The sequence below is a fragment of the Scyliorhinus torazame genome, chromosome X (genome assembly GCF_047496885.1).
Source record: "Scyliorhinus torazame isolate Kashiwa2021f chromosome X, sScyTor2.1, whole genome shotgun sequence".
Taxonomy (NCBI): domain Eukaryota; kingdom Metazoa; phylum Chordata; class Chondrichthyes; order Carcharhiniformes; family Scyliorhinidae; genus Scyliorhinus; species Scyliorhinus torazame.
This window is the reverse complement of record NC_092738.1, coordinates 13839688-13862123: the sequence shown is the minus strand read 5'-3', so window position 1 is coordinate 13862123 and position 22436 is coordinate 13839688. Positions and strand designations below refer to the sequence as shown.

The 22436-nt window shown below is 48.0% G+C and overlaps 1 protein-coding gene across 4 annotated transcripts in view; it reads left to right on the top strand.

Annotated features, from left to right (window-relative positions):
- LOC140405528 (formin-like protein 3) overlaps positions 1 to 22436 on the top strand; it is a 923557-nt gene that overhangs the window by 842103 nt on the left and 59018 nt on the right. For all 4 annotated transcript variants that reach the window (XM_072494084.1, XM_072494083.1, XM_072494082.1 and 1 more), the window contains 3 exons: positions 2682 to 2783; positions 11916 to 12011; positions 22002 to 22125. In XM_072494084.1, coding sequence (XP_072350185.1) covers positions 2682 to 2783; positions 11916 to 12011; positions 22002 to 22125 — 322 coding nt within the window. The remainder of the gene's footprint in view (positions 1 to 2681; positions 2784 to 11915; positions 12012 to 22001; positions 22126 to 22436) is intronic.

Genomic DNA, 22436 nt, shown 5'->3' with positions numbered 1-22436 from the left:
ATTTTACCGTCATCCATGTACCTATCCAATAGCTGCTTGAAGGTCCCTAATGTTTCCGACTCAACTACTTCCACAGGCAGTGCATTCCATGCCCCCACTGCTCTCTGGGTAAAGAACCTACCTCTGATATCCCTCCTATATCTTCCACCTTTCACCTTAAATTTATGTCCCCTTGTAATGGTGTGTTCCACCCGGGGAAAAAGTCTCTGACCGTCTACTCTATCTATTCCCCTGATCATCTTATAAACCTCTATCAAGTCGCCCCTCATCCTTCTCCGCTCTAATGAGAAAAGGCCTAGCACCCTCAACCTTTCCTCGTAAGACCTACTCTCCATTCCAGGCAACATCCTGGTAAATCTTCTTTGCACCTTTTCCAGAGCTTCCACATCCTTCCTAAAATGAGGCGACCAGAACTGTACACAGTACTCCAAATGTGGCCTTACCAAAGTTTTGTACAGCTGCATCATCACCTCACGGCTCTTAAATTCAATCCCTCTGTTAATGACAATTACTTTTAAACACAATTACTTTTTATTTATAATGAGAAATGTAATGAAAGATGCAGCAGATACAACTGGTTATCTAATTCCTAATCCCCATTTTAACTTGCCCCCACCCTCTACTTAACATGCCCCCCCCCTCTATATCTATCTAATCTGTCGACGCACATGACAGACAAACACAGGGGCAGAAAGGGGTGAAAAATATTAAGTAAAAGGGGAAAGTAGTCTTTGTCTCGGGTGGTTGTTTCCAGCACCTTACTCCTCGTCAAACTTTCCTTTCAGTTTGAGGTCTCACTGTAGGTTTATTCAGGTCTCTATGGTTTCAGAAATACCGCACTCAGAGCCTTTCCGGAGAGAGAGAGGGAGAGTCCTGGGACGGGACTCTCCTGCAAGCGGCGGGGCGGCCCATACCGGCGCCAAGAGCGGCGTAAACCACTCCGGCGTCGGGCCGCTCTGGTGGCTAGGCCAGCGGTGGAGGGGTTGGCGCCGTGCCAACTGGCGCCGAAGGGCCTCCGCCGGCCGCCGTGAGTTGGCGCATGCGCAGAACTGCCAGCGTGTTCTGGCGCATGCGCAGAATGGCCGGCGTGTTTCCTTCTGCACGTCGGCCATCGCAGAGCCTTACAGAGGTCGGCGCGGAGAGAAAGAGTGCCCCCACGGCACAGGCCCGCCCGCAGATCGATGGGCCCCGATCGCAGGCCAGGCCACCATGGGGGCCTGCCCCCCCGGGGCCGGATCTCCCCCCCCCCCCCCCCCCCCCTCTCGAGGACCCCGTTAACAGCTCTCCAAACCAGGTCCCGCCGGGATGGACCATGTCCATTTCATGCCGGTGGGACTGGCCAAAAACGGGCGGCCGCTCGACCCATCGGGACCCGGCGGGGGCCGGAGAATCCCGCCCCTGGCCTTTGTTTGCAGCCTGTAATGGTTTTCCTGTAGATTCATTCATTTAGGTTCTCTGCAGCTTCAGAAATACAGCACTCAAAGCTTTCCTGGAGAAAACATGGAGGTTAGAGAGAGAGAGAGAGAGTCCTTGTCCTTGTACTTCCAGGAGTCAAACTGAGCTCCTTGGAACTCTGGAAATCATTCCAACGATATAGAATCCAATCACAACCGGTTGCTGAGCAGAGTACGTCCTTTTGGACCAGTCCCTCAATCAATCAATCAAACCGAGTCCCACCCAATCTCTCTCTCTGGTGCCTAAAAGTCTGAAGCTCCTGTTCAAACCAGCAGAGTGTTCTCTCCTGTACCTTCTGAATTCCTCATTCCTCTCTGCTGCTTGATTTAAAGACACATGTCCAATAATCACCCATGGAGCAAAATGATAACGGCAAAATAAAAGAAAGGGGAAATAGGGGAATAAACAGGAAGGACCCTTGCAATGGGCCAAAATCCTGGCACTCCCTCTCTAACTGCACTGTGGAAGTACCTATACCACATGGACTGCAGCCAATCAAAATGGCGGCACACCACCACCTTCTCGAGGACAATTGGGGATGGGTGATAAATTCTGGCCGAGCCGGCAACGCCCACATTTCATGAATGATTTTTTTTTTTTAAACGATAAAATACCAGGAATACTTCGATCCCGAGTCTTTTAGACAAAACATTAAACTGCGGCCCGCCTGCCGCCTCAGGTGGATGTAAAAGATCTCACAGCACTATTTTAAAGACGAGGTCGGAGAGTTCTGCCTGGGTTCTGTGATTGCCTTCAATTGTTAAGGCATAAATTGAGCATCGCGTCTCTGAACTACACCAGGATACAGGATGCATAAAATAAATTGTGAAATGGGAGTGTACTTGCTCGTGTGAGTTCTCCACGCTGGGTTTTAGGTGACTCCTTGTGTTCTTCTCCGAGGTGTGCGAAAAGACCAGGATAAAATGGTGTGTGTGGGAAAATGTCAAACTGCAGTGGAACACCCCCCTCCCCGCGCAGCCAAGCTTTTAAGTAAACATCAATCTGCATTGCTAAACGTGTAAGCAAGGAAGAAATTCAACCCCACCTTCACAGAAGAAGTCATTAATTCTTGGTGTATGGCGATCACGCCTTGTTGTTTGACCCCTGACCTTTAACCTCTACCAATGAGAAACAGCAAAGAAACAGCTGGTTTGATTGCAGCTGTAATCTGGTGACGATGGGAGGGTTAATGAGACTGCACCTAATTTCCTTTCTGCTCTTTACAGGAAGCATACAATAAAGCGGTTGAGTATTTTGGAGAAAATCCCAAGACAACGCCTCCATCAGTGTTCTTCCCAGTCTTTGTCCGGTTTGTCAAATCCTACAGGGTAAGATCTGTTTGTGACTGTTCTCTTTTGCATCCATTTGGTATTCGCATAGCTTCAAAGGGGAACTCGGGAGGAAGTGGTTCTGGATACTATTAACATGATGTGCTGAAGTTAAGGTGAAGTATGTGGTAAAAGCTGCTTGGCCCAGTAGGTAGGCCCTGTTGTGTCGGCCCATGTCTGTAAATTGGGAAGGATTCTGGCTGATATTGAACACCCCATTTCGGTGTCAAAAAAACAAGAAGGTGCTTTGTACATATGATGAAACTCAACCCAGATGAACCACATTCTGGTCTGTCTTTGCTGAGATTGAGTCTGCCAAGAACCACCTTTGTGGAAATCAAATCTGATCCCTTCTACTTGCCATCCCACTATCCTGAAGGCGTTGACTCCTTGCTTGGATGTGGCACCATGGGCACTAGCTGTCCTCCAGCACTCTGCCAGCTGGCTATTCTTCATAGCTGCGGCCAGACAGCAAGTGTTGCCAGGTTGTTCCACCTGGGTGAGGGTAGTGCGCACAGCAACATCATGGTAATGTTACTGGCCTCGTGATCCAAAGGCCTGGTTCTAAAGCTGCAGAGACGAGAGTTCAAATCCCTCCTTGGCAGTTTGGTGGGGGGGTTTCAGTTGAACTCGATTAATAAATCAGAAAGGCAATGCTACTCAATAATAATGATCATGAAACGACTGAATTATTGTAAAAACCCATCCGGTTCATGAATGCCTGTCAGGGGAGTAAATTCTTGCCTTCTCTGCCTATGTGTGACTCCAGACCCACAGCAATGTGATGACCCTTCACTGCCCTCTGAAATGGTCTACTCAACCATTTTGTTATGTCAAACCACGACAAGATGTTATTGGCATTATTCAGATACACGGGTGAAGGTCATTGTTTAATGAAGTACCTAGAGCACTTGTAAAGGGAGACTGCTGGGTCGGAGGTAGGAAGCAGACGTATGTAATGCTGCATTCTGTGAATAAATCTATTGTCACGAAAAGTAGTAGTGTCCACCAACTGATCGAGGTAACGCAGTAAAGAGCACTGTGAGTGTACCCACACCACACACAACTGCAATTCAAGAAAATTGCTTTCTCTATTGAGGGTAATTGGGGGTGGGCAACAAATGGTGATCTTGCCAGTGATGTTCACAGGCCATGAACAGATATAAAAGAAAAGTTAGACACACGGGTTATTATAGAATCCCTACAGTGCAGAAGGAGGCTATTCAGCCCACCGGGTCTGTGCTGACCCCTTGAAAGAGAACCCTACCTAGGCCCACTTCCCCCATCCTAGCCCGGTAACCCCCACCTAACCTTTGGACACTAAGGGCAATTTAGCATGGCCAATCCACCTAATCTGCACATCTTTGGGCTATGGGAGGAAACCGGAGCACCCGGAGGAAACCCACGCAGACACGGGGAGAACGTGCAGACTCCACACAGACAGTGACCCAAGGCCGGAATCGAACCCGGGTTCCTTGATTAATAATCCACAGTCCATTTGAATGATTGGATCAGCAGACTAACCCTCCACACCCTCCGCTTGTCACCTGCTGTTTGCTGTCCAAAATGCTTTGGCTGACATTTGGTTAGAGTGCCTCTGCAGAGGGGAGCCTGTTTGTGAGCACGGTAGCATTATGGATAGCACAATTGCTTCACAGCTCCAGGGTCCCAGGTTCGATTCCGGCTTGGGTCACTGTCTGTGCGGAGTCTGCACATCCTCCCCGTGTGTGCGTGGGTTTCCTCCGGGTGCTCCGGTTTCCTCCCACAGTCCAAAGATGTGCAGGTTAGGTGGATTGGCCATGATAAATTGCCCTTAGTGTTCAAAGATGTGCAGGTTAGGTGGATTGGCCGTGTTAAATTGTCCCTTCGTGTCCAAAGATGTGCAGGTTAGGTGGATTGGCCATGTTAAATTGCCCCTTAGTGTCCAAAGATGTGCAGGTTAGGTGGATTGGCCATGTTAAATTGCCCCTTAGTGTCCAAAGATGTGCAGGTTAGGTGGATTGGCCATGTTAAATTGTACCTTAGTGTCCAAAGATGTGCAGGTTAGGTGGATTGACCATGATAAATTGCCCCTTAGTGTCCAAAGATGTGCAGGTTAGATGGGGTTATGGGCAGACGGAGTGGACCTAGCTAAGGGAGGGTGCTCGTTCGGAGGGCTGGTGCAGACTCGGTGGGCCAAATGGTGGCCTCCTGCACTGTCGGGATTCTCCGATTCTATGAAAGTTCCACTTAAAGCACAGCTCGAAACTGGGAGAACTGGCAGAGAGTTCTCCTCCTCAGCTTGCGCTCACTTCTCGGTGCGTTCTATAAAGGTTGACTCACATCCACTGTAAGCGTTTTCACTCTCTCTTCTCCCTCACCCAACTTCCCTCCTGTCCTGTCCTGACAGTGCTGAGTCAGGCAGTGTACATGGTTCTCTCGTCACTGGCCCAGTGACCAGTCTTCATGTTGGTGTGCGGCCGCTGGACTCCAGCATGATGTTTCAGTGCGCGCAAGCTTCCTCCAACAGACTTGATGGTCTGAAATGGTTACTCAAGGGTTTCCCTGTCACTTTTTTGCACTCACAGTGATGTCCTAAGTGGATCAGTTACCCAGGGCGAAACCTCCAGGCCATGTAGAAAATTGAGGGGAGATCTGAATGAGGCATTTAAAATAGTCAAAAGGATTTGAAGGGCTGATGCAGATTTTGTTTGATGGAATCTGGGCGTCGCTGGGCTGGGTCAGCATTTGTTACCCATCCCAAATTGCCCTTGAACTGAGTGCCTCATTCGGCCATTTCAGAGGGACAGTTAAGAGTCAACCACATTGCTGTGGGTCTGGAGCCACATGTAGGCCAGACCGGGTAAGGACGGCAGATTTCCTTCCCTAAAGTACATTAGTGAACCCGATGGGTTTTTACGACAATGGACAATGGTTTCATGGTCATCGTTAGACTTTTAATTCCTGATTTTTATTGAATTCAGATTTCACCATCTGCAGGGGTGGGATTCGAACCTGGAACCCGAGAGCATTACCCTGGGTCTCTGGATTACTAGATCACCTAGTTCCTCTGGTGAGAATGAGGGTGCCATTATCTTGGCCCTTCAAGAGTTAAAACAGGAAGCACTTTTTTTCCACACCGAGAGTAATGGGAATTTAGAATTTCCTTCCCCAAACGGCTATCCATGTTTGGGGTCAGTTAGAGCTTTGAGGATTTTTGTGAGGGCCACGAAGAATCCAGCACGAGTTTTAAGGATACAAATAAATAACATTTATTTACAATGACAGATATATATATATATATATATATATATATATATATATATATATAACAGCAGCAGCAACTTCCCTTGCTGCACACTCCTTCCTGCTGGTTCCAAACTGGCCAGCTTTATTTATACTTGGAGTTTACTAGTGGTTTCTCCGCCCCCCTCATTGGGGAAGCTTATAATCCCACAGGATTGTGGGATAGTCATTAGTCCCCAGCCAATGGTAAGTAGGCAGGTTATAACATCCCTCCCCCCCCAAAGTCCAAGGAATCCACCGAAGACCCTGGCGAAGGAGGGCGTCGGACTCGTTTTGCCGCAGGCCGGACACCATTTGCACGCGGCGCTGGATCAGGCGGCGTGTAACGAGACGGAGACCGGCGCTTCCGTGATGAACGGCGTAACGGTTGTACATCCACGGCCCGTGGAACCGAGGATTCCCCCTCTGATGCGTCCTGTGTCTCCATCTCGGAGTCAGAGTCTGCTGCCTCCGTCATGTATGCGTCTCTATCTCCATTCGGTTCTGGAACGACCTGCGCAGGCTTCGAGTGAGGCACCAGTGGAAGATTGTGAGGACTACATCCCATCCTCGTCGCCAGTTTTGTGAGGGACACGAAGAATCCAGCACGAGCTTTAAGGATACAAAGTAATAACATTTATTTATTAACTAAGGTAGCCGATATTCAGGACGCCAAAGCGTGTAATGAGGCAGTGGGGAAGGGAACACTGACAAAGGAGAGTACTTGCAGGCACGGAGATGGGTTGAAGTGTGTATACTTCAACGCAAGAAGCATCAGGAATAAGGTGGGTGAACTTAAGGCATGGATCGGTACTTGGGACTACGATGTGGTGGCCATCATGGAAACTTGGGTAGAAGAGGGGCAGAAATGGTTGTTGGAGGTCCCTGGTTATAGATGTTTCAATAAGATTAGGGAGGGTGGTAAAAGAGGTGGGGGGGTGGCATTATTAATTAGAGATAGTATAACAGCTGCAGAAAGGCAGTTCGAGGAGTATCACCCTATTGAGGTAGTATGGGTTGAAGTCAGAAATAGGAAAGGAGCAGTCACCTTGTTAGGAGTTTTCTATAGGCCCCCCAATAGTAGCAGAGATGTGGAGGAACAGATTGGGAAACAGATTTTGGAAAGGTGCAGAAGTCATAGGGTAGTAGTCATGGGCGACTTTAACTTCCCAAATATTGAGTGGAAACTCTTTAGATCAAATAGTTTGGATGGGGTGGTGTTTGCGCAGTGTGTCCAGGAAGCTTTTCTAACACCGTATGTAGATTGTCCGACCAGAGGAGGGGCAATATTGGATTTAGTACTGGGTAATGAACCAGGGCAAGTGATAGATTTGTTAGTGGGGGAGCATTTTGGAGATAGTGACCACAATTCTGTGACTTTCACTTTAGTAATGGAGAGGGATAGGTACGTGCAACAGGGCAAGGTTTACAATTGGGGGAAGGGTAAATACGATGTTGTCAGACAAGAATTGAAGTGCATAAGTTGGGAACATAGGCTGGCAGGGAAGGACACAAGTGAAATGTGGAACTTGTTCAAGGAACAGGTGCTACGTGTCCTTGATATGTATGTCCCTGTCAGGCAGGGAAGAGATGGTCGAGTGAGGGAACCATGGTTGACAAGAGAGGCTTGAATGTCTTGTTAAGAGGAAAAAGGAGACTTATGTAAGGCTGAGGAAACAAGGTTCAGACAGGGCATTGGAGGGATACAAGAGAGCCAGGAGGGAACTGAAGAAAGGGATTAGGAGAGCTAAGAGAGGGCATGAACAATCTTTGGCGGGTAGGATCAAGGAAAACCCCAAGGCCTTTTACACATATGTGAGAAATATGAGAATGACTAGAGCGAGGGTAGGTCCGATCAAGGACAGTAGCGGGAGATTGTGTATTGAGTCTGAAGAGATAGGAGAGGTCTTTAACGAGTACTTTTCTTCTGTATTTACAAATGAGAGGGGCCATATTGTTGGAGAGGACAGTGTGAAACAGATTGGTAAGCTCGAGGAAATACTTGTTAGGAAGGAAGATGTGTTGGGCATTTTGAAAAACTTGAGGATAGACAAGTCCCCCGGGCCTGACTGGATATATCCAAGGATTCTATGGGAAGCAAGAGATGAAATTGCAGAGTCGTTGGCAATGATCTTTTCGTCCTCACTGTCAACAGGGGTGGTACCAGGGGATTGGAGAGTGGCGAATGTCGTGCCCCTGTTCAAAAAAGGGACTAGGGATAACCCTGGGAATTACAGGCCAGTTAGTCTTACTTCGGTGGTAGGCAAAGTAGTGGAAAGGGTACTGAAGGATAGGATTTCTGAGCATCTGGAAAGACACTGCTTGATTAGGGATAGTCAGCACGGATTTGTGAGGGGTAGGTCTTGCCTTACAAGTCTTATTGAATTCTTTGAGGAGGTGACCAAGCATGTGGATGAAGGTAAAGCAGTGGATGTAGTGTACATGGATTTTAGTAAGGCATTTGATAAGGTTCCCCATGGTAGGCTTATGCAGAAAGTAAGGAGGCATGAGATAGTGGGAAATTTGGCCAGTTGGATAACGAACTGGCTAACCGATAGAAGTCAGAGAGTGGTGTTGGATGGCAAATATTCAGCCTGGATCCCAGTTACCAGTGGCGTACCGCAGGGATCAGTTCTGGGTCCTCTGCTGTTTGTGATTTTCATGAATGACTTGGATGAGGGAGTTGAAGGGTGGGTCAGTAAATTTGCAGACGATACGAAGATTGGTGGAGTTGTGGATAGTAAGGAGGGCTGTTGTCGGCTGCAAAGAGACATAGATAGGATGCAGAGCTGGGCTGAGAAGTGGCAGATGGAGTTTAACCCTGAAAAGTGTGAGGTTGTCCATTTTGGAAGGACAAATATGAATGCGGAATACAGGGTTAACGGTAGAGTTCTTGGCAATGTGGAGGAGCAGAGAGATCTTGGGGTCTATGTTCATACATCTTTGAAAGTTGCCACTCAAGTGGATAGAGCTGTGAAGAAGGCCTATGGTGTGCTCGCGTTCATTAACAGAGGGATTGAATTTAAGAGCCGTGAGGTGATGATGCAGCTGTACAAAACTTTGGTGAGGCCACATTTGGAGTACTGTGTACAGTTCTGGTCGCCTCATTTTAGGAAGGATGTGGAAGCTTTGGAAAAGGTGCAAAGGAGATTTACCAGATGTTGCCTGGAATGGAGAGTAGGTCTTACGAGGAAAGGTTGAGGGTGCTAGGCCTTTTCTCATTAGAACGGAGAAAGATGAGGGGCGACTTGAGAGGAGAGGTTTACAAGATGATCAGGGGAATAGATAGAGTAGACAGTCAGAGACTTTTTCCCCGGGTGGAACAAACCATTACAAGGGGACATAAATTTAAGGTGAATGGTGGAAGATATAGGAGGGATATCAGAGGTAGGTTCTTTACCCAGAGAGTAGTGGGGGCATGGAATGCACTGCCTGTGGAAGTAGTTGAGTCGGAAACATTAGGGACCTTCAAGCAGCTATTGGATAGGTACATGGATTACGGTAAAATGATATAGTGTAGATTTATTTGTTCTTAAGGGCAGCACGGTAGCATTGTGGATAGCACAATTGCTTCACAGCTCCAGGGTCCCAGGTTCGATTCCGACTTGGGTCACTGTCTGTGCAGAGTCTGCACGTCCTCCCCGTGTCTGCGTGGTTTTCCTCCGGGTGCTCCGGTTTCCTCCCACAGTCCAAAGATGTGCAGGTTAGGTGAATTGGCCAATGATAAATTGCCCTTAATGTCCAAAATTGCCCTTGGTGTTGGGTGGAGGTGTTGAGTTTGGGTAGGGTGCTCTTTCCAAGAGCCGGTGCAGACTCAATGGGCCGAATGGCCTCCTTCTGCACTGTAAATTCAATGATAATCTATGATTAATCTCGGACAAAGGTTCGGCACAACATCGTGGGCCGAAGGGCCTGTTCTGTGCTGTATTTTCTATGTTCTATGTTCTATGTACAATAGCATATATATATATATATATATAACAACAGCAGCAACTTCCCTTGCTGCACACTCCTTCCTGCTGGTTCCAAACTGGCCAGCTTTATTTATACTAGGAGTTTACTAATGGTTTCTCCGCCCCCCTCATTGGGGAAGCTCATACTCCCACAGGATTGTGGGATAGTCATTAGTCAGACAATGGTAAGCAGGCAGGTTATAACAAGGACTGAGATATTTATTGCATCGTGACATCAAGTGATATGGAGCCATAGGTGGATTTGAGGTACAGGATCAGAAGCAGATCCGAAGGGCAGAATGGCCTCCTGTTTCTGTGTGTGCGTTAATAATAGACTAGGCCGGGTGGAAATGGAATCGAAGGGGTTCCAGCCTGGGCTGCTTCATCTGTGAGTAAAAAGAGCCATTTTGCACTCCTTTCATCAGCGAGTCAAGGAATCCAACAGGCCGCTTTGCGTCTGGCATTTATCTTCTGAAGCACGTGCGACTTGAGCTGTTTCCCAAATGAAATATTGTTTAACAAAAAGAGTTGAAACCTCCTTCCTTCAGTAAACACAGCTGCTGCGTTGATTGACTTGGAGGTGAAGGAGAGATGAATTTGCCATCCCTTTTCGTGCTCTGTACTGCAAACTATTACCAAATAAGGAGCTTCATTAGGCCGCAATAGATTTGGGGATGTGGTCAACATGGGGTGGTCGGGGTGGGGGGCAGTCCAATCACTCAATCATGGTGTGTTTACATGGAAAAGAAAATGCAATGAAAAGACACAAAATTCCGAAGAGAGTGTCTTGACCAGAGATTGGGGAAAATGTGGAAGTTGTGGTCACGGGATGGCCGAGGTGACCAGCACCGGTGGCTTTCAGGGGAAATTAGATGCATACATGAAGAAGAAAGGGAAGGAAGGATACACTGATTGAATGGGATGAAGACTGGGTGAGAGGTAGATTATGTGAAGCACTGGTATAGACTCGGGCCGAATGGTGTATTGCTGGGCTGCAGTTTTTAATGACTAGTGAGGGATACCATAGTCAAATCTGGTTGAAACCACACTTGGGAGTACCGGAGATAGTTTTGACCTGATTTATGGAAGGATATACTGACACTGGAGCAATTCGAAGAAGGTTCACTAGGCTGATTCCGGCGCGGTATCTAGCACCAGGAGTTCGCAATTTCAAAATAAGTGGTCTCACATTTATGATGGAGATGAGGAGAAATTTCTTCTCCCAGGGGGTTGTTAATATGTGGAATTCTCTTCCCCAGAGAACAGTGCAGGTTGGATTAGACCGATTTTTCATTGAGAAGGGAGTCACGGTTATGTTGTTAGGTGCAGGCAGGAGAGTGGAGTTCAGGCCACAGCCAGATCAGCCAGGCACGGTAGCACATTTAGCACTGCTGCCTCACAGCACCAGTGACCCGGGTTCAATTCTGGCCTTGGGTCACTGTCTGTGCGGAGTCTGCACGTTCTCCCCGTGTCTGCGTGGGTTTCCTCCGGGTGCTCCCGTTTCCTCCCACAGTCCAAAGATGTGCAGGTTAGGTGAATTGGCCATGATAAATTGCCCTTAATTGGGGAAAAAAATGAAGTGGGTACTCTAAATTTTTTTTTAAAAGAAGCTCAATTTGTTGTTCTCCGAGAAAATGAAGTGGAGATTTAGTAGAGGCATTCATTATTATGGAAGGGATCGATGGCAAAGAACAAAAGGCATATAATTAATTCACATTCAAAAGGCTAGCACAGACTGACTGGCCTCCATCTGTGCTGCAAGATTCAATGGGAGATTTATTACTTGCTGAGCGGGAGGTAATAGATTGAGCATTGCTTCTTCGCATGGTCGATGCCCGTTAACTGCCGAATGATATGAGGGGGGGGCGATGGAAAAATAAAGGCTTAAGATTGTCAATTTTTCTCCTGTTTCCAGGAAGCAGAGCAGGAAAATGAACTGCGAAACAAACAGGAACAAGCTTTGCGAGAGAAGATACTGGCCCAGGAAGCCAAGCTCCAACAGGACCCAAAGGTAGGCGATGGCACGGATCTGCAAACTCTCTGCTTTGCTTTCTAAAGCTGCGACTGAGGCCGGGTTGTTGCAGCTTCAAACTTTGCTCACAGGGGAGAAGGAAAATTCAGGTGGACGTCTTGCTCCTGAATGCTCACAGGGACGTTTTGCTGAGAAGCCCGTTTGTCTCTGTGTTAACTTCTAAAACGGATCGGGGCTCAGCCATGGTGGCAAAGTCTGAAATCCAACCCATGGTTTGAAGCACAGTCACGGTTGGTAATGCAGCAGCCAATTTATGCACAGCAAGATCCCACAATGTGAGCATGATCAGATAATCATGTTTTTTTTAAAGTTGTGTTAATTTAGGGTTAAGTATTGGCCAGGAGGATACCCACGCAGACACGAGGAGAATGTGCAAACTCCATGCAGACAGTGACCCAAGGCCGGAATTGAACCCGGGTCCCTGGCAATAAAGGAAAAATTCCATTTGCTTTCCGAATCACTTGTTGCACCCGCACCAAGATTTAGTGATTAAAATCTGACCACATTATCTGCAATTGGCAGTAGCCCCTCCTTTATTTGTATGCCCAATGAAAGGTTGCCATTCCATCTGGATATTGGAAAAGGGGCCTCCGTTAATGAGGCATCTTTTAAATAATTAACAAGTTGAAGCAGTTTCATCATCCAGCCACTAGGTGTCGCGAGCAGGATGAAGCAGCATTCTTGTTCAAAGCATGTGACAGACATTGTAGTAAAAAAACTGTGGATCCATGCAGTTGGTCTTTGCAATGCAAGTTAGACATAGAACAAAGAACATTACAGCGCAGTACAGGCCCTTCGGCCCTCGATGTTGCGCCAACCTGTGAAACCACTCTAAAGCCCATCTACACTATTCCCTTATCGTCCATATGTCTATCCAATGACCATTTGAATGCCCTTAGTGTTGGCGAGTCCACTACTGTTGCAGGCAGGGCATTCCACACCCTTACTACTCTCTGAGTAAAGAACCTACCTCTGACATCTGTTTTATATCTATCTCCCCTCAATTTAAAGCTATGTCCCCTCGTGCTAGACATCACCATCCGAGGAAAAAGGCTCTCACTGTCCACCCTATCCAATCCTCTGATCATCTTGTATGCCTCAATTAAGTCACCTCTTAATCTTCTTCTCGCTAATGAAAACAGCCTCAAGTCCCTCAGCCTTCCCTCATAAGATCTTCCCTCCATTCCAGGCAACATTCTGGTAAATCTCCTCTGCACCCTTTCCAATGCTTCCACATCGTTCCTATAATGCGGCGACCAGAATTGTACGCAATACTCCAAATGCGGCCGCAACAGAGTTTTGTACAGCTGCAACATGACCTCATGGCTCCGAAATTCAATCCCTCTACCGATAAAAGCTAACACACCGTACGCCTTCTTAACAACCCTCTCAACCTGAGTGGCAATTTTCAGGGATCTATGTGCATGGACACCGAGATCTCTCTGCTCATCCACACTGCCAAGAATCTTACCATTAGCCCAGTACTCAGTCTTCCTGTTATTCCTTCCAATATGAATCACCTCACACTTCTCTGCATTAAACTCCATTTGCCACCTCTCAGCCCAGCGCTGCAGCTTATCTATGGCAGGGAAGGGAGTGCAATGTTCCTCCTGCAGGATGTTTGAGGTGAGGGATGCAGTTAGTGTCCCTGCTGATTTTACCTGCAGGAAGTGCTGCCATCTCCAGCTCCTCCAAGACCGAGTTAGGGAACTGGAGCTGGAGTTGGAAGAACTTCGGATCATTCGGGAGGCAGAAGGGGTCATAGATAGCAGCTTCAGGGAATTAGTTACACCAAAGATTGGAGATAGGTGGGTAACTGTAAGAGGGACTGGGAAAAAGCAGTCAGTGCAGGGATCCCCTGCGGTCGTTCCCCTGAGAAACAAGTATACCGCTTTGGATACTTGTGGGGGGGGGGACTTACCAGGGGTAAGCCATGGGGTACGGGCCTCTGGCACGGAGTCTGTCCCTGTTGCTCAGAAGGGAAGGGGGGAGAGGAGCAGAGCATTAGTAATTGGGGACTCTATAGTCAGGGGCACAGATAGGAGATTTTGTGGGAGCGTGAGAGACTCACGTTTGGTATGTTGCCTCCCAGGTGCAAGGGTGCGTGATGTCTCAGATCGTGTTTTCCGGGTCCTTAGGGGGAGGGGGAGCAGCCCCAAGTCGTGGTCCACATTGGCACTAACGACATAGGTAGGAAAGGGGACAAGGATGTCAGGCAGGCTTTCAGGGAGCTAGGATGGAAGCTCAGAACTAGAACAAACAGAGTTGTTATCTCTGGGTTGTTGCCCGTGCCACGTGATAGTGAGATGAGGAATAGGGAGAGAGAGCATTTAAACACGTGGCTACAGGGATGGTGCAGGCGGGAGGGATTCAGATTTTTCGATAACTGGGGCTCTTTCTGGGGAAGGTGGGACCTCTACAGACAGGATGGTCTACATCTGAACCTGAGGGGCACAAATATCCTGGGGGGGAGATTTGTTAGTGCTCTTTGGCGGGGTTTAAACTAATGCAGCAGGGGCATGGGAACCTGGATTGTAGTTTTAGGGTAAGGGAGAATGAGAGTATAGAGGTCAGGAGCACAGATTTGACGTCGCAGGAGGGGGCCAGTGTTCAGGTAGGTGGTTTGAAGTGTGTCTACTTCAGTGCCAGGAGTATACGAAACAAGGTAGGGGAACTGGCAGCATGGGTTGGTACCTGGGACTTCGATGCTGTGGCCATTTCGGAGACATGGATAGAGCAGGGACAGGAATGGATGTTGCAGGTTCCGGGGTTTAGGTGTTTTAGTAAGCTCAGAGAAGGAGGCAAAAGAGGGGGAGGTGTGGCGCTGCTAGTCAAGAGCAGTATTACGGTGGCGGAGAGGATGCTAGATGGGGACTCTTCTTCCGAGGTAGTATGGGCTGAAGTTAGAAACAGGAAAGGAGAGGTCACCCTGTTGGGAGTTTTTTATAGGCCTCCTAATAGTTCTAGGGATGTAGAGGAAAGGATGGCGAAGATGATTCTGGATATGAGCGAAAGTAACAGGGTAGTTATTGTGGGAGACTTTAACTTTCCAAATATTGACTGGAAAAGATATAGTTCGAGTACAATAGATGGGTCGTTTTTTGTACAGTGTGTGCAGGAGGGTTTCCTGAAACAATATGTTGACAGGCCAACAAGAGGCGAGGCCACGTTGGATTTGGTTTTGGGTAATGAACCAGGCCAGGTGTTGGATTTGGAGGTAGGAGAGCACTTTGGGGACAGTGACCACAATTCGGTGACGTTTACGTTAATGATGGAAAGGGATAAGTATACACCGCAGGGCAAGAGTTATAGCTGGGGGAAGGGCAATTATGATGCCATTAGACGTGACTTGGGGGGGATAAGGTGGAGAAGTAGGCTGCAAGTGTTGGGCACACTGGATAAGTGGGGCTTGTTCAAGGATCAGCTACTGCGTGTTCTTGATAAGTATGTACCGGTCAGACAGGGAGGAAGGCGTCGAGCGAGGGAACCGTGGTTTACCAAGGAAGTGGAATCTCTTGTTAAGAGGAAGAAGGAGGCCTATGTGAAGATGAAGTGTGAAGTTTCGGTTGGGGCGATGGATAGTTACAAGGTAGCGAGGAAGGATCTAAAGAGAGAGCTAAGACGAGCAAGGAGGGGACATGAGAAGTATTTGGCAGGAAGGATCAAGGAAAACCCAAAAGCTTTCTATAGGTATGTCAGGAATAAGCGAATGACTAGGGAAAGAGTAGGACCAGTCAAGGACAGGGATGGGAAATTGTGTGTGGAGTCTGAAGAGATAGGCAAGATACTAAATGAATATTTTTCGTCAGTATTCACTCAGGAAAAAGATAATGTTGTGGAGGAGAATGCTGAGCCCCAGGCTAATAGAATAGATGGCATTGAGGTACGTAGGGAAGAGGTGTTGGCAATTCTGGACAGGCTGAAAATAGATAAGTCCCCGGGACCTGATGGGATTTATCCTAGGATTCTCTGGGAGGCCAGGGAAGAGATTGCTGGACCTTTGGCTTTGATTTTTATGTCATCATTGGCTACAGGAATAGTGCCAGAGGACTGGAGGACAGCAAATGTGGTCCCTTTGTTCAAAAAGGGGAGCAGAGACAACCCCGGCAACTATAGACCGGTGAGCCTCACGTCTGTAGTGGGTAAAGTCTTGGATGGGATTATAAGAGACAAGATTTATAATCATCTAGATAGGAATAATATGATCAGGGATAGTCAGCATGGCTTTGTGAAGGGTAGGTCATGCCTCACAAACCTTATTGAGTTCTTTGAGAAGGTGACTGAACAGGTAGACGAGGGTAGAGCAGTTGATGTGGTGTATATGGATTTCAGCAAAGCGTTTGATAAGGTTCCCCACGGTAGGCTATTGCAAAAAATACGGAGGCTGGGGATTGAGGGTGATTTAGAGATGTGGATCAGAAATTGGCTAGCTGAAAGAAGACAGAGGGTGGTGGTTGATGGGAAATGTTCAAAATGGAGTACAGTCACAAGTGGAGTACCACAAGGATCTGTTCTGGGGCCGTTGCTGTTTGTCATTTTTATCAATGACCTAGAGGAAGGCGCAGAAGGGTGGGTGAGTAAATTTGCAGACGATACTAAAGTCGGTGGTGTTGTCGATAGTGTGGAAGGATGTAGCAGGTTACAGAGGGATATAGATAAGCTGCAGAGCTGGGCTGAGAGGTGGCAAATGGAGTTTAATGTAGAGAAGTGTGAGGTGATTCACTTTGGAAGGAATAACAGGAATGCAGAATATTTGGCTAATGGTAAAGTTCTTGAAAGTGTGGATGAGCAGAGGGATCTAGGTGTCCATGTACATAGATCCCTGAAAGTTGCCACCCAGGTTGATAGGGTTGTGAAGAAGGCCTATGGAGTGTTGGCCTTTATTGGTAGAGGGATTGAGTTCCGGAGTCGGGAGGTCATGTTGCAGCTGTACAGAACTCTGGTACGGCCGCATTTGGAGTATTGCGTACAGTTCTGGTCACCGCATTATAGGAAGGACGTGGAGGCTTTGGAGCGGGTGCAGAGGAGATTTACCAGGATGTTGCCTGGTATGGAGGGAAAATCTTATGAGGAAAGGCTGATGGACTTGAGGTTGTTTTCGTTGGAGAGAAGAAGGTTAAGAGGAGACTTAATAGAGGCATACAAAATGATCAGGGGGTTGGATAGGGTGGACAGTGAGAGCCTTCTCCCGCGGATGGATATGGCTGGCACGAGGGGACATAACTTTAAACTGAGGGGTAATAGATATAGGACAGAGGTCAGAGGTAGGTTCTTTACGCAAAGAGTAGTGAGGCCGTGGAATGCCCTACCTGCTACAGTAGTGAACTCGCCAACATTGAGGGCATTTAAAAGTTTATTGGATAAACATATGGATGATAATGGCATAGTGTAGGTTAGATGGCTTTTGTTTCGGTGCAACATCGTGGGCCGAAGGGCCTGTACTGCGCTGTATTGTTCTATGTTCTATGTCCCTCTGACAAACAGCAGTGGCCCCAGAACAGATCCTTGTGGTACACCACTAGGAACTGGACTCCATCTGAACACTTCCCATCAACCACCACCCTTCTTCCAGCTAGCCAATATCTGATCCAAACTGCTAAATCTCCCTGAATCCCATGATTCCGTATTTTCTGCAGTAGCCTACCGTGGGGAACCTTATCAAACGCTTGACTGAAATCCATATACACCACATCAACTGCTTTACCCTGCCTTACCCTGTTTAGTCACCTTCTCAAAGAACTCAATAAGGTTTGTGAGGCACGACCTACCCTTCACGAAACCGTGTTGACTATGTCTAATCAAATTATTCCTTTCCAGATGATTATACACACTAACTCTGATAAACCTTTCCAAGATTTTGCCCACAACAGAAGTAAGGCGCACTGGTCTATAGTTACCGGAGTTGTCTCTACTCCCCTTCTTGAACAAGGGGACAACATTTGCTTTCCTCCAGTCTTCTGGCACTATTCCTGTTGACAAAGATGACTTAAAGATCACAGCCAAAGGCTCAGCAATCTCCTCCCTAGCTTCCCAGAGAATCCTGGGATAAATCCCATCCGGCCCAGGGGACTTATCTATTTTCACCCTTTCCAGAATTGTTAACACCTCCTCCTTATGAACCTCAAGCCCTTCTAGTCTAGTAGCCTGAATCTCAGTATTCCCCTCGACAATATTGTAATTTTCCTGTGTGAATACTGACGAAAAATATTCATTTAGCACCTCTCCTATCCCCGCGGACTCCAAGCACAACTTCCCACTACTGTCCTTGACTGGCCCTACTCTTACCCTAGTCATTCTTTTATTCCTGACATATCTATAGAAAGCTTTAGGGTTATCCTTGATCCTACCTGCCAAAGACTTCTCATGTCCCCTCCTGGCTCTTCTTAGCTCTCTCTTTAGGTCCTTCCTAGCTAACTTATAACTCTCGAGCGCCCTTAGTGAACCTTCATGTCTCATCTTTACATAAGCCTCCTTCTTCCTCTTGACAAGTGTTTCGACTGCCTTAGTAAACCACGGTTCCCTTGCTCGACCACTTCCTCCCTGCCTGACAGGTACATACTTATCAAGGACACGCAGTAGCTGTTCCTTGATCAAGCTCCACATTTCCATTGTGCCCATCCCCTGCAGTTTTCCTCTCCACCCGATGCATCCTACGTCTTGCCTCATTGCATCATAATTGCCTTTCCCCCAGATATAACTCTTGCCCTGCAGTATATACCTATCCCTTTCCATCACTAAAGTAAACGTAATCAAATAGTGGTCACTAACACCAAAGTGCTCACCTACCTCCAAATCTAACACCAATCCTGGTACATTACCCAGTACCAAATCCAATACGGCCTCGCCTCTCGTTGGCCTTTCTACATACTGTGTCAGGAAACCCTCCTGCACACATTGGACAAAAACGGACCCATCTAAAGTACTCGAACTATAGCGTTTCCAGTCAATATTTGGAAAGTTAAAGTCCCCCATAACAACTACCCTGTTGCTTTCGCTCCTATCCAGAATCATCTTTGCAATCCTTTCCTCTACATCTCTGGAACTTTTCAGAGGCCTATAGAAAACCCCTAACAGGGTGACCTCTCCTTTCCTGTTTCTAACCTCAGCCCATACTACCTCAATCGACGAGTCCTCATCAAACGTCCTTTCTGCCACCGTAATACTGTCCTTGACTAACAATGCCACCCCTCCCCCTCTTTTACCACCTTCCCTGAGCTTACTGAAATATCTAAACCCCGGCACCTGCAAAAACCATTCCTGTCCCTGCTCTATCTATGTCTCCGAAATGGCCACAACATCGAAGTCCCAGGTACCAACCCATGCCGCAAGTTCACCCACCTTATTCCGGATGCTCCTGGCATTGAAGAAGACACACTTTAAACCACCTTCCTGCCTGCCGGTACACTCCTGCAACTTTGAAACCTTACTCATGACCTCACTACTCTCAACCTCCTGTATACTGGAGCTACAATTCAGGTTCCCAGGCCCCTGCTGAACTAGTTTAAACCCTCCCGAAGAGCATTAGCAAATTTCCCCCCCAGGATATTGGTACCCCTCTGGTCCAGGTGCAGACCATCCCGTTTGTAGAAGTCCCACCGACCCCAGAATGAGCCCCAATTATCCAGAAATCTGAAACCCTCCCTCCTGCACCATCCCTGTAGCCACGCGTTCAACTCCTCTCTTTCCCTATTCCTCGTCTCGCTATCACGTGACACGGGTAACAACCCAGAGATAATAACTCTGTTTGTCCTAGATCTAAGTTTCCACCCTAGCTCCCTGAATTCCTGCCTTACATCCCTATCCCTTTTCCTACCTATGTCGTTGGTACCTATGTGGACCACGACTTGGGGCTGCTCCCCCTCCCCCTTAAGGATCCCGAAAACACGATCCGAGACATCACGGACCCTGGCACCTGGGAGGCAACACACCACCCGCGAGTCTCTCTCGTTCCCACAGAATCTCCTATCTACCCCCCTAACTATGGAGTCTCCAATGACTAATGCTCTACTCCTCTCCCCCCTTCCCTTCTGAGCAACAGGGACAGACTCTGTGCCAGAGACCTGCACCCATGGCTTACCCGTGGTAAGTCTCCCCCCCCCCCCCCCCCCCCAAACAGCATCCAAAGCGGTATACTTGTCACTAAGGGGAACGCCCACAGGGGGTCCCTGTACTGACTGCTTCCTCCCAGCCCCTCTCACCGTCACCCATCTATCTTTATTCTTCGGAGTAACTACATCCCTGAAGCTTCTACCTATGACCACCTCTGCCTCCCAAATGATCCGACGTTCATCCAGCTCCAGTTCCCTAACACGGTTTCGGAGGAGCTGGAGATGGGTGCACTTCCCACAGATGAAATCAGAGGGACACTGTCGGCGTCCCTCACCTCAAACATTCTGCAGGAGGAACATTGCACTACCTTCCCTGCCACCCCCCTAGATAAAAAAAGAATAAGAAAGAAAGAGCTTACCTGTTATTCACTCCCCTTCTCAGCAAGCACTCACTCAGCAACCTCTGCGCACTGCACGATAAGACCTGATGTAAAAGAAAAGAAAATCTACTTACCAGTCACCAGCCAATCCCTTACCTGCAGGCTGTGACGTCACGGTTCAACTTCTTTCTACTTCTACCTGACCTCGAGCCTTCCTCTTGATCTTTACAGCGGTTGTTTTTTTTGGTTAGAGGAGGGGGTAGGGAGGGAAACACTGAAGAAGTGTTTCGGGTTTAAGTGTCACTTGACAACAGCTCCTCCACAAACCACCTTCAAGTTAGGGTGACCAAAACGGAGGTATGCAAATTTCCCTTGCAACAGCCAATCAGCAGCTCTGCTCTACTGCCCTCTGCTGGATGCTTGTCTTCACTCGAACAGCTAGGGTCTCTAGCTCAGGTAAACATTCAAGTTAGGGTGACCACAACGGAGGTATGCAAATTTCCCTTGCAACAGCCAATCAGCAGCTCCGCTCTACTGCCCTCTGCTGGGGCATGGGAAGCCCAATGGGTTCTTAATTTCAAAATGGTGGTTACTGTTATGTTATTCCAATATGATTTAAGAACTGTGTTCATGCGTATGTGTACAAAGTACCCAGAGTGTCACACACTCCATCATGCCCCTTGACATTCAACGGCATTACCATCGCTGAATCCCCCACTATCAACATCCTGGGGGGTTACCACTGACCAGAAACTGAACTGGACCAGCCATATAAATACTGTGGCTACCAGAGCAGGTCAGAGGCTGGGAATCCTGCGGAGAGTAACTCACCTCCTGACTCCCCAAAGCCTGTCCACCATCTACAAGGCACAAGTCAGGAGTGTGAGGGAATACTCTCCACTTGCCTGGATGAGTGCAGCTCCAACAATACTCAAGAAGCTCAACACCATCCAGAACAAGACAGCCCACTTGATTGGCACCCCATCCACAAACATTCACTCCCTCCACCACCGACGCACAGTGGCAGCCGTGTGCACCATCTACAAGATGCACTGCAGGAGCTCACCAAGGCTCCATCGACAGCACCTTCCAAACCCACGACCACTACCATCTAGAAAGACAAGAGCAGCAAATACCTGGGAGCCCCACCACCTGGAGGTTCCCCTCCAAGTCACTCACCATCCTGACTTGGAAATATATCGGCCGTTCCTTCACTGTCGCCGGGTCAAAATCCTGGAACTCCATCCCTAACAGCACAGTGGGTGTGCCTACACCACATGGACTGCCGCGGTTCAAGAAGGAAGCTCACCACCACCTTCTCGTAAATTTAGCTCCATGCAAATTTAGATTTGCTCCGGCACTTTGACGTAATCATAGTCGACTATTTCCCCACTGTGCACATACCAGATTTAATTTCTTGTCCTGATCAACTGTCGAGTTGCATTGTCGCTGGGTTTTGGACATCTCCCTGCCTAATAGTGAACGAATCCGGTTGTTTCTTCACTTCCCTCTCCTCAGCAAAGGTGGTTTTGTTTTCGCAGTCTCCCTGTCACCGTAATAAACGGCAACAGCAAGAACTCATCGCGGAGTTGCGGAGACGGCAGGTCAAAGATCACCGGCCAGTGTATGAAGGGAAAGATGGGACCATTGAAGACATCATCACAGGTAAAAGGCAGCATTCTGCCCCGAGTCAGGTTAGATGTTCCGGGTCCTCGAACCGAATGTGTCACTGATAATTCAGATGATCGATTTCAAATACAAGTTGCCTCGATGAGACTTTTTGTTTATAAGATTCCTTAAATGTCGGTAAAATGTGACAGGCAGCATGTTTTTGTCCACCGTTTTCACAAGTTGTATGTTGTTGGGACACTACTTTGAGTTGCTGGTGAAGCCGCTGCCCTTAATGTTCCCTCTGCAAAACCTAACCTAGTTACACCACTTGAGTGCCAAGATTAACAGCTCTGTTTGGGTGGGAT